At 38.0% G+C, this 16582-nt stretch overlaps 1 protein-coding gene across 5 annotated transcripts in view; it reads left to right on the forward strand.

Moving 5' to 3' along the window:
• CHN1 (chimerin 1) overlaps positions 1 to 16582 on the forward strand; it is a 177062-nt gene that overhangs the window by 150189 nt on the left and 10291 nt on the right. For all 5 annotated transcript variants that reach the window (XM_027127799.1, XM_027127789.1, XM_027127821.1 and 2 more), the window contains 3 exons: positions 3881 to 3965; positions 13466 to 13639; positions 14361 to 14438. In XM_027127799.1, coding sequence (XP_026983600.1) covers positions 3881 to 3965; positions 13466 to 13639; positions 14361 to 14438 — 337 coding nt within the window. The remainder of the gene's footprint in view (positions 1 to 3880; positions 3966 to 13465; positions 13640 to 14360; positions 14439 to 16582) is intronic.

Consider the following 16582-nt stretch of genomic DNA (forward strand, 5'->3'; position numbering starts at 1 on the left):
AGAAGAGGCTTTTCACATTATATTTAACAGGAGAAACCTACGGTGAATTCCTTGAGCCAATATTTGGTTTAATCTTTGTATATGTCATCACCTAATAACTGTTTATGAATGAATAAAAATAATTAATGAGTGATGTCTATTTGTTTTGATGACCTCTAGGGGAATAAAAAGACAAAAAGACTACAATACTCCATCTTTACATATACAGTCCAGCGTCATGAAAGTCACAAAACAAACAAAATTTAAGAATAACAAATTTTAGATACAAAAATTCAAAAGGGAATCCAGTTAAATCCTGTTATATAAATACAAGTTTAGTAAGCTTCCAGGGCTTCAAGGCCTACTTCTAGAACCATTTCCTGGAGAGCTACATAACCTGCCTTACAAACAGTTTAAAAAAACGAAAGTAAAAACACCACCACCACTAAAACCAGCCCCCAAGATGCCTTTACAAAAACCTGTCCAAGAAGGAAATGTATAAAGAACAATTTCCTGAAGATTTACTTTCTGAGATACGTGTGTGATCCTCTGATTAGAGAACATTGGGCCGCTCGGACAGTGAAACCCTTCCTTCAGCATATGTAATATGAAGAAATGCCCCAAGGTTTTCAAAAGGCCACATTCATTACTACTTTGTGAAGGTGAGGAAGGGAATTGGTTCTGTCACAACATCTCAATACCCAGTTGTGTTTGCCAAGAGCCCTTCTCTGTTTCAGTGGTTTACATACCAGTAGAACTTTAACACCCTTTATCATGAGTAACTGGCAGGTACAAAACCAGACTTCCTCCACACTTCTAATCCAATTTATTAACCTTACCAAGTTAAGTAAAACTGGATTATCCTGAGACTTCCCCTAAAAATAACTTCACAATTCTCTAGCTATTTCATGATTATATAACTTAAAATATGAGTCAGTGCTATCTATTTCACTCATTCGCCTCAGATTAAAAGCAAGATTACATACTTTATCCAGTTTTATTCACTCAGAGGAACACAGAAGAAAATAAAGACATCACAGACTATCTGAAAGTTGATCTTGAGCTCGGCTTCAGGAACTCCAGGAAATGCTTTCAGTTTACAGGCTGTGAACATCATTAACAATCCAGAAGCAACTGTATCTGCATTCCTGACCCTTTTCCATAAAAGACATAGAAGGGATTATGGCTGCCTTTTCAAAATCAACACAACATTTTGTACTTGAGCTTACTTGGCAGTGATCGGAGTCACAAGCACATACCTGCTTGGAATGAACCCTGGGTTATTCACTGCTACCATATATGGATATTTTGGCTAGTAGTAGTATTTCGAATTCTGATATACCATATTTCATTGATTCTACTATATGCTTTTTTTTTCATTTTAACTTCTCTGAAATTGGGATTAAGCTTATAATCAGTGGCATGTCATAAATTAATTGGCATGGTTTTTCTAAATGGAATATATGTATCTTACATTCAGGGTAAGTCTTATGTTCAGTAGCCTCTTAAGTTTGAAGTACGTTTATTTATTTATTTATTTATTTATATATATATATATATATATATATATATATATATATATATATAAAACCACTTACGAATATACAAATAAGACCTAATTAAACTTAAAAGCTTTTGCACAGCAAAGGAACCATAAACAAAATGAAAAGACAACCTACAGAATGGGAGAAAATATTTGCCAACTATGTGACCGACAAAATATACAAACAGCTCGTATAGCTCAATATCAAACAAACTATCCAATCAGAAAATGGGCAGAAGACCTAAATAGACATTTCTCCAAAGAAGACATACAGATAGCCAAAAGGCATATGAAAAGATGCTCAACATTGCTAATTACTAGAGAAATGCAAATCAGAACTACAGTGAGGTATCACCTCACACCGGTCAGAATGGCCATCATTAAAAAGTCCACAAACAATAAATGCTGGAGATGGTGTGGAGAAAAGGAAACCCTCCTGTACTGTTGGTGGGAATGTAAATTGGTGCAGCCACTATAGAGAAGAGTATGGTGGTTCCCTAAAAATCTAAAAATAGAACTACCATATGATCCAGCAATCCCACTCCTTGGCGTATATCTGAAGAAAACCATAATTCGGAAAGATACAAGAACCCCAAAGTTCATTGCAGCACTATTTACAATAGCCAAAACATGGAAGCAACCTAAATGTCCATCAGCAGATGAATGGATAAAGAAGACATACACATACACACACACACACACACACACACACACACACGTGATGGAATACTACTAAGCCATAAAGAATGAAATAATGCCACTTGCAGTAACATGGATGAACCTAGAGATTATCATACTGAGTGAAGTAAGCCAGACAGAGAAACACAAATACCATATGATATCGTTTATATGTGGAATCTAAAAAGAAGGAAAAGACACAGATGAACTTATTTCCAAAACAGAATGTTTACCAAAGAGGAAAGGGGAAAGGGGGAGGGATAAATTAGGAGGCTGGGATTAACATATACACACTACTGTGTATAAAATAGATAACCAACCAACAAACAAAAAATCACTTATATAAATAGAACAGTAGTAAAAATGACGGTCTTAGCTGTGAATTTCATTATTTGCCATAGCTGTTTTGGCAGATATTTATGTTGAAATCAAATCGTCACACTTTGTGATTTTCACTCTCTTGTATTACTGTTTTCTGATGGAGGAAATCATATATATGTAAGAAATTATCTCAAGCAAATGCAATTTTATACAGATCAGTAACTTCCTTGTTCCCTGTCCCTCCCTTTTCTTTTGACTTCTTTTTTTTTTTTTTTTGCGGTACGCGGGCCTCTCACTGTTGTGGCCTCTCCCGTTGTGGAGCACAGGCTCCGGACGCGCAGGCTCCGCGGCCATGGCTCATGGGCCCAGCCGCTCCGCGGCACTGTGGGATCTTCCCGGACCGGGGCACGAACCCGCATCCCCTGCATCGGCAGGTGGACTCTCAACCACTGCGCCACCAGGGAAGCCCTGACTTATTTCTTGAGTACATTTTTAGCCAATATTTGCTCAGAAGTCTTAAAGTGTTACTGATAATATTCAAGATATTTTTTCTTTTATTCTTTAATGTTTGGGGTTTGGATTTATTGCCTCTCTATTCTACCAATATTTTTTCATTTAGGTTAAGCTAGAATGGCTTCTCTTTCCTATCCATAAAGTCTATAGGTATCTTGGCATATGAATCCTTCTTCTTTGGAGGTTCCTTTCTTAGGGATAAAAGAATCAAATGCAGTAAAGCCTTTATGAGCTGGAAAGATGAGTGAATAATTACTGTATTCAAACAGGGTTTCTGATCAACTGTAGCTTCTGCAGTTTCTAAAATATATTCATTTTCTTTTGCTAACATAGTATCAAATGGTTCTGAACAGATATTAGCCCTTTTTGATGATTCTGTTGTAACCAGCCACTAAATACCACCTTCACCACCCGTGGCCCTGACTGTGGTCACAGAGGACAGGAGATGGATCATCTGACAAAATCCTTATAGACAGATTCTGTCTGCATCACTCCTCATCCCCATGCATGCCGCAGTGCTCAGAATATGCCCGTACTTGTATAGCGCATAGATGAGACTGCTTCCAGCTGGAGGGGACCAGTTGGAAAATTCCACTGTAGAAATTGTTTTCAAAAGTAAATAGCAGAATATTGGTTTGATTTATCACCATTTCTAAAACAAAGAGGAAATCAAGCTCTGAAGGAAATTGTAACTGCTTGGCAGTTCCACTCAACCAAGGTTTTTCTAACTGTAACCATATTGTGCCTCTTGATACTGACTATGGCTTGTGTATGACTGCTTGGAAGGGAAATAATCTCCTCATCTGTAATCTCCCCTCGGGCCACTTTGTCACTACTCTTTTTCAGGTCCACACATTCAGGGGGCCGCACTGGTGTGAATACTGTGCCAACTTCATGTGGGGACTCATTGCTCAGGGAGTGAGATGTGCAGGTAAGAGCTCTTCCCTTTTCGCCTGATTGTGTAAGTTATGAAGCTACAAGGAGTAACTCATGAGGAGCTTTGCTATTCTGCACATATAATGGGCTGGACCCCCGTTTGCTCTTAACATGCAACAGGCTGGATTTCTCAGGCAGCCAATTTGACTATTGATATTTTATCTGCCCTTCACCTTCTTGTACTTAATGGGCAGGAGTCTGGTCCTTTAAAAAGAGAGAAGTTGTCTTGTTCAGAAAGTCTGATAAAAGGAGATAAAAGTAAGGCAGTTATATTTGCCTTGCCTTTGATGTTGCAGCAACTAAATTTATAAGAATGATTTTTTTAAAGCAGTGTACAGGGACCTATGATTGTTGCCTTAGAAACTGAATTTTAAAGATAACTTGTTAAGCTGAATTGTCCTTACTAACTTTTGTGAAATCAAATTGAAGCTTTAAAAATCTGTGAATTTATCTTAAAAGATGATTACCAAATTCTGAAAAACCACTTAGTCACTAATATTTTGTTTGTGACATTTTAAAATCTTGAATATGCCATATCCTCTTTATAAAATATGACCATAGTATTTTAGATTTAAATTTAGAAACTTGAAGGTTTCCACATAAAGAAATAACCAACTCAGGGATTTATTGAAATGCTTTATGAAATAAGTAGTTATTCGCATAATGTGAAATTCATTTGTATAGAACAACTATACTGAGTACTGGCCACTTATTCAAACTGCTCTAAATTCTGGTATAGGCTTAAAAATAAGTATTTAAATTTCAGATGTGTAATGTTAGGTCATAGAAGTTTCTTTCTGCTATTTAAATTGTAAAACTAAAAAATACCTTCTTACATGTCTTTTTGCCTGAAGCTTAACTCTAAAAATGTATGTGAAGAGTAAAGTATTTCAAAATGGTAACTGAAGTAATTCTGTCAAATTTAGCACTGTAAAAATCCACATTTCTTTTGTGGCATGATTCCTAATGGAATATTTTCGTTGTCCATTATGTGCAGAAACTTCTGGGGTTTGATTTTTCTTATTTCTAAATTGCCTTTTCTTTGAATAGCAAGGTGTGGTATGCGTTGCATGTGAACGTTCCAAGTCGCCCTTCCTTCACTTATAACTCCCTTAGCACCACTAAGGCATGATAAGGTTCCAGGCATGTATCACTAGCTAGATCCATTCAGGGACCTCGCTGCCGTGAGGAGGGGGAAGAATTCCTCACGTCTTGACTTTGAACTGTGCAGAGGTGTCCGTCAAGGAGAGCCTCAGCTCAGAGCCAGTCTTATTCCTCCAACATCCTAGAGGGCTGACAGCCCCATTTGCAGTTCTCTGCCCAGAGAATAAATGAGGACAACATTGTCTTTCTGGCTGGTGGTTACCCAGAGTCAGGATGAGGACCCATCACTAGGAAGGTTGTGGTTGAGCCTTTGAACTGGAGGAAGGTTGTGGTTGAGCCTTTGAACGGAACATAGTCGTGTAGTTAAGAACATCCACATCGTTGTGGTGTTTCAAAGGCAAATGGAGTACCCTTTCCAAAGCACAAATCACCTGCACGAAGAATGGTCGTCTTCATAAGCCTGGTTTGCCTTTATGACATAGCCTTGACCAGCTGAGACTGCAACGGTTTCTTACACATTTTAAGACGGTCACTAATTCAAAAGCTTTTCTTTTACTAGAGTGATGATGTTTATCGTTTACATTTTGAAAGACTGAAGGCCATCTACATGGAAATTCTGAGTCAGCTATTAGCAGAGAACTAGCACAGCACATGTGAATAATCTTTGGCCATATGCTACAACCCCATATCATGTTTAGAAGAAATGTTTTGGAATGTTTATGATAGTGATAATGTGAAGGAAAAGAAGAAAGAAAATGATTCACCCCATCCCATAGCCACCCACTTGAATAGCCTCCACTTTTTATTGTGAGTAAATGTCAACAATGTAAAGAAAAGCCTTTTCATTTTATGTTATATCTTGTCTTCAAAAGCGTTATATTCTATGTGATTGGAACCCGATTACTGAGCAATATAAGAAGAAGTCAACCCATTTTTTTAAAATACGGAAGGTTAGGATTTGAATTACTTCTGTTTTCTATGACAGCTAATTACATTTAGATTGACGGTGGGATTCTTTCATCTGAAGTGGCTCATCCTGACCTTTGAGCCATCTACTTTATATAAAACAATGCAAAGAATTAAGAACTTCGAGAGAGAGAACTAACTGTGGTAGGGTGAACGTTGGCTCCCCAAAGATGTCTACTTCCTAATGCCTAGAACCTGTGACTGTTTCCTCTCATGGCAAAGGAGAGTCTGTGATTAAGTTAATGAAGTTGAGACGGGGAGATTACTGTGGACTGTCAGAGTGGCCCAGTGTAATGACGACCAAAGCGTCCCTGTAAGAGGGAGGCAAAAGAGGCTGAGTCAGATAAAAGGTATAAGAACAGAAGCAGAGGACAGAAAAGAGCAAAGATGCTATGCTGCTAGCTTTGAAGATGGGGGAAGGGGGCCATGAGCCAATGAATGCAGGCAGCCTCTGGAAGCTGGAAAAGGCAAGGCAAGAAACAAGATTCTCCCCTGGAACCTCCAGAAGGAGGTCTTAGGCTTGCTAAGGCCTTGATTTCAGTCCAGTGAAACTGATTTTGGGCTTCTGACCTCCAGAACTGTTAGATGACACACTCATGTTGTTTTAAACCACTGAGTTTACGGTTATTTGTTACAGTGGCAACAGGAGACTAATACATTAGCCACTAAGCATTAAAGCTTTTACTTCCAAAGAAAAATGGAAGTAACACTGCCTATCAGAAAAGAGATGTATTTATCTGCTTTTGATCCCTAAGACAGCTTGCTTTGTTCTGGCTTCTTTTTTCAAAATCCACCAAGGCAGAAGAGAGGTTGTCAGGAATTTTTAAAGGAATGTTTGCCAAAAGCAGCAGTTTTGTATCCCACCACCCCCCTCTTTTTTTTTTTTTTTTTTTAACATTATGCGAAGTGTTGGGTGATGTTCCAGTCACCAGGCTGGTGGCAGAGTAGCTGAAGGAATCAGACTGAATCCAGCTAATAGCAAGCAAGCTGTCCCTTCAGTACTGAAAGCTCTAGGCTTGCTCAACACCCACTGCTGACAAGGACAACTGAGGGAGCAGCAGGGACAGTCATGGGGATGCAGTCATTGCAGACATGATCTTCCCAAAACTCCACAACATGAGGTTCCACAGTCGGCATTAAACGTCTCACCTACCACAGTCTCCCTTACGTTAGGCTTCTTTAAAGTGAGTAAAATGATGTTGCAAGAGACCATCTAACTGCAGCTTGGGAGTGGTGCTCCTTTACGAGCAAAGTAAGTGGCCTTCAAAAGTTAAGTGCAAAGGATCATTGTCGTTCAGATGGAATAATTTTCCCAGACCATTTTTCCTTTCTTTATGAAATTTAAGCTTATAGGTTAAAGTAATCTATTATAAGATCACCAGACATCTCTCTCATGAAAAAGACCATTATTCCACCAGCATTCCTGAATTGTTTTCATTTTAGCCTTCCCAAAATATTCTAAGAAGTTAAGCCGGATAATAATTGTAAATCAGACACATCAACTTAGTGTTGGTTATTTATGAAAGTGACTTCATTTTTCCAGTGTATCATTATCATTGCTGCCGGCCCCCAAAAGGAAATGGCAGCAGTTTTTTTCCTAATAATAAAATGTATTTATTGCTTTGCGTATACAAGCACTTAACTTTTAGGTTGGAGAAGGGGAAGTAATGTCTTCGATTTTAATTACTGCTTTGATTGTACCTAAAAAGTTATGTTTGTCCTTGTAACCCAATGAGAAATTGGTTAGACTTGCTTACGACTTTCATGTAGCTCCTTTTAATTGAAAGCAATGTTTTCATAAATATCTCAAAGAACAAAGTATTCTTCTTAATTTTGCTTCTGAAAATAATGACTTCTGATGCATGTTAGAAATGGGCTAGTCCCACTTTTCCTGGGTGGGCGTGGAGGTGGAGGTAGGGACAGCTAAGAGACATGTTTTAAAATAAAACTTCTATTTGCAATTAATTTAAAATAGGAACACTCATAGAAAAGAATGAATGATTACCTTTCCTTTCAAAACACATTAACATTACCCCTTAATCCTATCAATAGAATATAAATAATATCAGCTATTTATTTCAAAAAATAGGTTTCTGTGCTTTTTAGATATAAAGCATGCATGTTTTTTAGAGAAATCAAGCCCAGAAAATCTGAAAGTAACCTCAAGTTAGTATTCTAATAGAAATACTTGATTAATAAGGACAGAATGAAATACGATTTGAATTTCTCATTCCTCCTTTCATGTGTTTATTCTGTGCTTATTAACTTGGAAGAATTGGGAGGGGGCAATGTGATTTAATTGTAACATAAAAATAACCCACCAAACCAAGAGATGCAACAAATGAGATAATCTTTTATGGTCTTTTTTTTTCACTTATACTGTAGAGCTTCCCTGGGAGAAACTGAACTCTATAGGAGTTATATGACTTTAATAAATAAGTATGAAAACCAAATAAAGTCTTAATGGCAACCTGAAATATTGATATATTGCTAGTCCCTGAAGCAGCAATTTTCAGAGCAAGCGCAGAGCTGGTATATTGCACTGTGAACTTAAGGGTATAACGATACTTCATTTTAATGCCTTTACCCTATCCTTTGGTCTTTTGAAGGACTTCATATCCGATTTTGCCAAAAAATTTGGCCTTTGAAATTTATTTCTAAAATTGAGCATAATATATTGTCCCATAGTTTAATCTTATCCAAATGTAAGAAAGAATATCAGTTTAGGAAACATTTCCCTTCTTGTTAAATACCTAAATCTGAGCTCAGTCATCTCTTTATCCAGTTTTCACTGAGTCACAAATAAATTAGGCATTTGCTGATGTGTAAAATGGGAGAGAACTGCAAACGTTCAAAGGAAAAACATTAATATTAGTATCAGACCATTAGTGCCATTCAGATGTTTTGATATTCTGTGGATGCATCTAAATTTTACTGTTTTACCTTCTAGTGGATTTCCACTTACTTAGGAAAGAATGTGACAAAACAAGAATATAATGGGTAGGTTTTATCGCTGCTTTTTAAAAGTGCTTGCCAAATCACATATAGATTTCTGTAACAGTAAAATACAGCAGAGCCTTTTAAACTCAAGTATATACAACAAATAATAGGTACAACATACATTATTGAATAAGAGGTTGAAAATAGCAAGTTCATCTTCAACCCTGAAAACAATAACTCAGCGTACATGGTGTACTGCTGGTGAAAAGTGGTATATATATCACTCAGTGGGACGAGCACAGGCTGGGAATTAGGAAGCCAAGGTTGAAATCTCAGTTCTACCAGTTTCTGGCTGAGCAACTTGAACAAGTCATTTAGCCTCTCTGAGCTTCGTTGTCTTTGTGAAAAGAAGACACTGGGGTAGGTTGTTACTAACAGCCATTTCCAGCTGGACCTGTGACTTCCGTGTACACAGAATATGAGGCACATCAACATTATTTTTAGATAATGAAGCTCTGCTGACTTTTATACTTTTAAAATATTATGTAAGAGTTCTTCCAGTTCTAGACAAGTTGAATAAATATGTTTTATTCCTCACAATAATGATAACAAAAGACCCTGGGCAGAATATATACATCAATTATCGAAAGACTGAAAGTTGGGTAAAAGAAGGAAGGCTGATTAGGGACCTCAGGACTCAAGGAACCCAGAAGCGAGTTGCCTGGTGGTATTTTGGATTTTGGGGTTTTTTGAAACTCCTGTGTATCCCAGCCTGAGCATTAAAGATACCCACAACCCATAAATGCCAATAGGCACAGACAAATCCCAAGAAAAGCTGGCTCTTCCTAGCCAAAGCCCTGGGAAAAGGGCACCCAAGCCGGACAGAAGTCTTTTAGCCGTATCTACCATTCTCCAGGTGAACACCATGATAAAGCCACATTGCTACCCCTACCCACGGACTTCTGCTGGATGCTGCAGCAGAAGGCTGTGGGTAGAACCCTATTTTCCATCCCACTCTGCAGTAACAAGGTTGCACTTCTCTCCTGTGAGTCTGTGAGTAGAGCCCTGTCTTCCATCACCATCTTGCAGGAAGAAAGTGGAACCCCTCCCTGGCTGAGACTGTGGGTGGAACCCTGACTTTCATTCCCCCCCCCCCCCCCCTATAGTAGAAGCAGCACCCACTCAGCCCAAGTCTACGGGCAGAGAGCCCTGTCTTCATCCCTGACCTGCAGTAATGAGGCAGCTGAGACCATGATCGGAACTCTCTTCCGTGCCCACCCTGCAGTTCCATGCAGCACAGCACTCCTCCCCGACCAGGTTTGTGAGCAAACCCTGACTTCCATCCCTACCCTGCAATAATAACTAGGACATGGCCCTTTTCCCTCCCCAGAATGTAGGGTAGAGTCCTGCCACAAGATACATGTTTGGTAGGCAAAATAGCACTGCAGTAGCATTACGAAGGCTTTGTTACCTAGTTTGACATTTGAAACACAGCCTATGAAAGTATGCCAGGATTTGCATTCTAAATCTAAACAGGTTAACTACCTGCTAAAGTTGAAAATTTCAGTAGGAACCAGAGTCTTATAACACTCAAAATATCCAGGATGCAGTTCAAAATTACATTTCATACCAAGTACCAGGAAAATCTCAACTCAGATGAAAAAAGATAATCAACAGTCGCCAATATTGAGATGACAGAGATGTTGGAATTATCAGACAAGGAAAGCAGCTATCATAAAAACGTTCCAAGAAGCAATTAGAAACACTCTTGAAACAAATGAAAAAATAGGAAATATCAGAAAAGAAATAAAGATATAAGAAAGAACTAAATGTAAATTTTAGAACTGAAAATTTTATTAACAAATAAACCCACGGGATGGGCTCAATGGTAGATACAATATGTCAGAGGAAGGAATCTGTGAAGCTGAAGATAGATCAGTAGATATTATCCAATTCAAATGAGAGCAAAAATAAGATTTTTAAAAGTGAACTGAGCTTCAGAGACCTGTAGAACAGAAGATTTAGCATTTGTGTTGTTGGAGTCCCGGAAGAGGATAAAGAGTGAGAGGGTGGAAGATATTTGAAAAACTGGTGGCTGAAGACTCCCCAGATTTGGTGAAAGCAGTCAGAGAAAAATGATGTACCTATTTGGAGGTATGTTTATGTAAATGAAGTGTATAAAGAACAGTGTAGATGAGGAAGCAGCTATAACCCCAGCATCCAAGTCCTTTTCAGGACCTGGCATTCACATCTGACGAACACAGAATTGGCCTAGAAGTCAGCTTAGCTCCTGACCTTAAGCTGATTATGACAATGCCTTACAGTGAACCCTGGGGCACTACCTAGGAAAGGCCTCTCAAAATGTTTCATTCTTCTAAATAATAACAGAGTCATGGTAAACAATTACAATTTACTATGTGTAAGCATTTTATGTGTATTAATATGAAAGCCTCACATTAACATAATAATAGAACCTAATAATAGATCTACTATTAATGGATAAATACTATTATTATTCCCATTTTATATAACTGAGGCACAGAAAGTTTAAGTAACCCCCTCAAAATCACACAGCTAATAGATTCTAGATCTAACTCTAAATTACGGAAGTTATACAAAACATTAAAATGTCAGGGGAAATGAGGTCCTTTAAGTGGCCATTGCCATTGAGTTGCCTTATGATTGAATCAGAAATCTTATTTATATCTAATATAGAATAAAGAGGAATTTGGGGTTCAGGTTATGTATTCATTTGGACATCATTTAACTACACAGAACAGTGTTGGGTCATTTCTTCAGATGGTACAGATTCAGCTCCTTGCCCTGGCAGCTTTACGTATTCAAAGAAGCACCTGTTCTTCTTCAGTGATGACGATGGTTGGACACTATTAGCATGGGCTGTGCCATCGCCAGTGCTGTTCACTTACACACACATGTTCAAAGACTCAGCTTCCCTCGACACCTAGCCTGTTTTTGCACATGGGAGGTGCTCAGTACACATGACTTCTTCCCTTAGAGTCACCACAAATCTTAAGGTCTTTTTTCAAGTTGGTAATATCTACATATTTAATGAAAGAACAATTCTATTTATAAGTTTTGGCTAATTTTCCTTGTCTTTGTTAACTGTTACTGCCATATATATAACTAGATTTCAGCTTTACCAAAAGTCATAATAATGATGATGATCATCGGTATTTGTCTAACATTTTATAATATGCAAATCACCTCGAATGCATTGGCTTATTAATTCTCATAACAATTCTGTGAGGTAAATGTTATGCTCCCGTTTCTGCCCAAACAGCAAGCAAAACTGAAGCTTGCCCAAGGACCACAGACAGTGGTCGTGGGACTGTATGGTTTTCAAATCCATTAAGACCTGGCTATAAATTGTGTGTACCTCAGTTGGATTGGATTTATGGGAGGTCAGCATCAAGTTTTCATGAACTTAAAAACAAACGGGTAATATTTTAAACAGACATAAAGGTGACATTTATTTTTAGTTAAATTATTCGGGTATGGTCCATGTCTCTTAGGTCCAATTTAGCAAAATATTTGTATCCCTCTCTATTTCTTCTAAAATGCCATTGTGCTCTTCTTGTTGAAAATAAAATACCTCAAAATATTAACTAGAAAATATTTGGGTTCTGGCATCTTAGAAGCTATAACCCAATAAAATGACAAAGCAAAGGAACAACTTCAGTAGAGGCAATATGGTATAGGTGTTAAAATCGTGGACTCTACAATCGTTGTAGCCTTGAATTTCAGCTCAAATGTACTAAATGCCATGGGTAAGTTACTTAACACGTACGTGCTTGGTTTCATCAGGTTTATGAAAGAGAAGAATAAAAGTACCTGGTTTATAGAGTTTTCTGTAAATAATGTAAAGCACTTGGAATAGTGCTTGGCATTAGTCAGCTGTTGATAATAGAGTAACAAATAATAACTGTGGCTATTTTTAGCTACTAGATGTATTCTATATTCATTATCTTATACATATATAAAAAGAGTTAGGAGTAGATACACATATGAGCAGCATCAACTTAAGAGGGCCCTGGGATACTCTTACTTTTGGAGGTTCAATTCCACCTCATATCAGATTTATTAAAATGCAGTTATATCTACATTGAATATAATTTTTTATATAACTTTAAAGAAATGGAACTTTAAATTTTTAGTTGGCTAGTTGGTGTAATGTTACATTTTGTAGACATTTAATTGAACACTTACTAATTTTGTTTGGCCTGGGTTGGTATTCTCCTGAGACCATACAGCAAGTAAATGACGGAACATGAGCTAGAATTCTAGTCTTCTAACTTAAAATCAGAATTTTCCTAAAGAATGAGAAGAATGTTTCCCCCACTCTGCCGGCTGGAAGCTAGTCCCCTTTTAAACCTAATTCAAGTTGGAGTGTCTTGCCAAAATAAACCTCCAGAATGCTCAAAATTCTGAAAATAATAATGAATTTTTCCTTTCTTTATTCTTTAGATTGTGGATTGAATGTTCATAAGCAGTGTTCCAAGATGGTCCCAAATGACTGTAAGCCAGACTTGAAACACGTCAAGAAGGTGTACAGTTGTGACCTGACAACACTCGTGAAAGCCCACATCACTAAGCGGCCCATGGTGGTGGACATGTGCATCAGGGAGATTGAATCTCGAGGTGAGGCGTTTCCAGCAAGGTTCAGAGCAGTCGTAACTCACTGCACAACCAGGTTTTCTTCTGCAAGTTTAGGGGGAATTATTTCAGATAACAAATGATCTGAAAGTCTGAAATCAGTTAACAGATAATTAACCAGCATGATTTCAAGGTACATTTAACCAGTTATAAAAAATATGCTTAAAATATATTTATGGTTGATGCTTCCTGTCTGTAAAAGTTGATATGTAGGTACCAATTCATTTTTCAGTTTTTATATTTTTTCTTAGGTCCAAAAAGCAAAGGTATAAATGCTCTGTTTAAAACTATCCTAGGCCAAAAAACCAAAAACCAGAACTGCATGCACCCTAATTATTCTTTGCCACTTGGGAAAAACTGCTATATGCCTATTAATATAGTTTATCTTAGTCTTCCGTTATGTAAAAGAAATTATGGTGTAAAGGGGGTGATGAAATAATTTCCCTTAAGACCTAAGGTATTTGATCTAGTTAGGCAAAATGATGAGCCAAATTACAGATATTCAAGTCACAGTAGGTCAGAATTAAAGAACTGTGAGTGAAATGGTTTTATTTTAGGAGAAAAGTGCGAAGAGGTTTCTAAACATGTATATTTCATCATTCTTCCTGACACATTACTTCCCCAGCCTAAAGTATGAGAAGTTAAAATTTGAAGAAGAGGCATAATCCCAAAGAAACTAATTAGCTTCCCTGCTTTATTTCTACAGGTCTTAATTCTGAAGGACTGTACCGAGTCTCAGGATTTAGTGACCTAATTGAAGATGTCAAGATGGCTTTTGACAGAGGTGTGTTTTCCAGCAGGTTCATTAACTTAGGACAATAATTCTCTGCCAAAAAAGGCACAATTTCTTATGTTATTCTTTCCATTATTTTTCTAAATCATTAATGATTATTATGCCAAATGAAAAGACTTAGCTTATAATTTTTATTATTTTTTGTATTAGTTGTAAGTATTAAACTGTTAAATTTCAGGGTGAGAAATAAGCATAAAATTTAACTGTATTACCAACATTTGAGTATCCAAGCCTGATCCACGTTCACCAAAATGTATATATAGCAGTTAAATTTACCAAGAACCATGGAGAAAACAGTGGAGGTGGATGTAGGGGAGGGAATCTAAGTCATTGCAGATCTCAGATTTTCCAGGTTTGCGGTGGCCCACCTAACTCTGCCTGCCGTGCATGCCTCCCCGGCATCTCGTTATCAAAGTCTGAGCTCATGTCAGGGCAGGAATCTGAGAGGAACTGGGCATCAGACCTCCCACTGTGGGAGGAAGGAGCCAGCCAAAGAAGAGCTCAATGGGACTTCTTTTCTTTTAACTAACGTTTAAATTAAGGTTTGTTGCCATGGTTCTCCAATTTGTCTTTGTTTTGAGCACTGGAGTAGGTGGTACCAAGGAACTGTAAACTTGAATACAGGAAGTGAAACAGAATAGGAGTTGTGATTGTAAAGAACCTCTTTCCTTTGCAAGTACAAATTTCTAGTTCCATTACACTCCCCTCCCATCACAGACTTCTTACAGCCAACAGAGACAGAAGACAAAATAAATGAGATATTATTACCAACCCAGTAGGAGGAAATCTAGGTCAGCCCACATATTTGATAAGATTGAAGAAAATGACATGAAGTAATGGCATCAGGAACAACCCTGAATCTATGCCAGATTGAATGTTAGGCATTTCTTTTTCTCTGAAAGGTAGCAACTGAGCATGTCCATTCCCAGCCACTGGCCATGGGAGATTTTCCATATAATCCCTCCTCTCCTGCCCCTGCCCATAGTTTCCTCTGTTAACATCTCTCATTCATACGGTACATCTGTTATAATTGATGAGCCAACATTGATACCTTATTATTGACTAAAGTCAATAGTTTACATTAAAGTTCACTTTTTATGTTGTACAGTTCTGTGGTTTTTGGCAAATGCATAACATCATGTATCCACCATCACAGTGTCATACAGAACTTTCACTACCATAAAAATCTCTACGTTCTACCTGTTCTTTCCCTTCCTCCCCTGAACTCCTGGCAACCACTGATCTTTTTACTGACTCCATAGCTTTGCCGTTTCCATAGTATCATATAGTTGGAATCATACAGTATGTAATTTTTTCAGGCCAGCTTCTTTTACTTGGCAACACGTATTTAAAGTTCCTCCGTGTCTTTTCATGGCTTGAGAGCTCATTTGTTTTTATCACTGAATAATATTCCTTTGTCTGGATGTACCACAGTTTCTCTGTTCACTAATTGAAAGACCATCTTGCTTCCATTTTTTTGGCAATTATGAATAAAGCTGCTGTAAACATTTGTGTGCAGGTTTTTGTGTGGACAAAAGTTTTCAGCTCCTTCAGGTAAATACCAAGGAGTGTGATTTCTGGATTATATGGTAAGCATTTGTTTAGCTTTGCAAGAACCTGTCTGTCTTCCGAAGTGGCAGTTCTACTTTGCATTCCCACCAGCAACCAAAGAGAGTTCCTGGGGCTCCACATCCTTGCCAGCATTTGGCATTATCAATGTTCTGGATTCTAGCCATTCTAACAGCTGTGTAGGAAAGAAGTTGCTTTTTTTTTTTTTTTGAATACATGTTTGTTTTTTTTTAACATCTTTATTGGAGTATAATTGTTTTACAATGGTGTGTTAGTTTCTGCTGTATAACAAAGTGAACCAGCTATACATATACATATATCCCCATATCCCCTCCCTCTTTTATTTATTTATTTTTTTTGCGGTATGCGGGCCTCTCACTGTTGTGGCCTCTCCTGTTGCGGAGCACAGGCTCCAGACGCGCAGGCTCAGCGGCCATGGCTCACGGGCCCAGCCGCTCCGTGGCACGTGGGATCTTCCCAGACCGGGGCACGAACCCGTGTCCCCTGCATCGGCAGGCGGACTCTCAACCACTGTGCCACCAGGGAAGCCCTCCCCTCCCTCTTGC

Source organism: Aethalodelphis obliquidens, unplaced genomic scaffold (genome assembly GCF_003676395.1).
Source record: "Aethalodelphis obliquidens isolate GAN/ISIS:26980383/991018 unplaced genomic scaffold, ASM367639v1 scaffold2, whole genome shotgun sequence".
In the NCBI taxonomy this organism is placed as follows: Eukaryota; Metazoa; Chordata; class Mammalia; order Artiodactyla; family Delphinidae; genus Aethalodelphis; species Aethalodelphis obliquidens.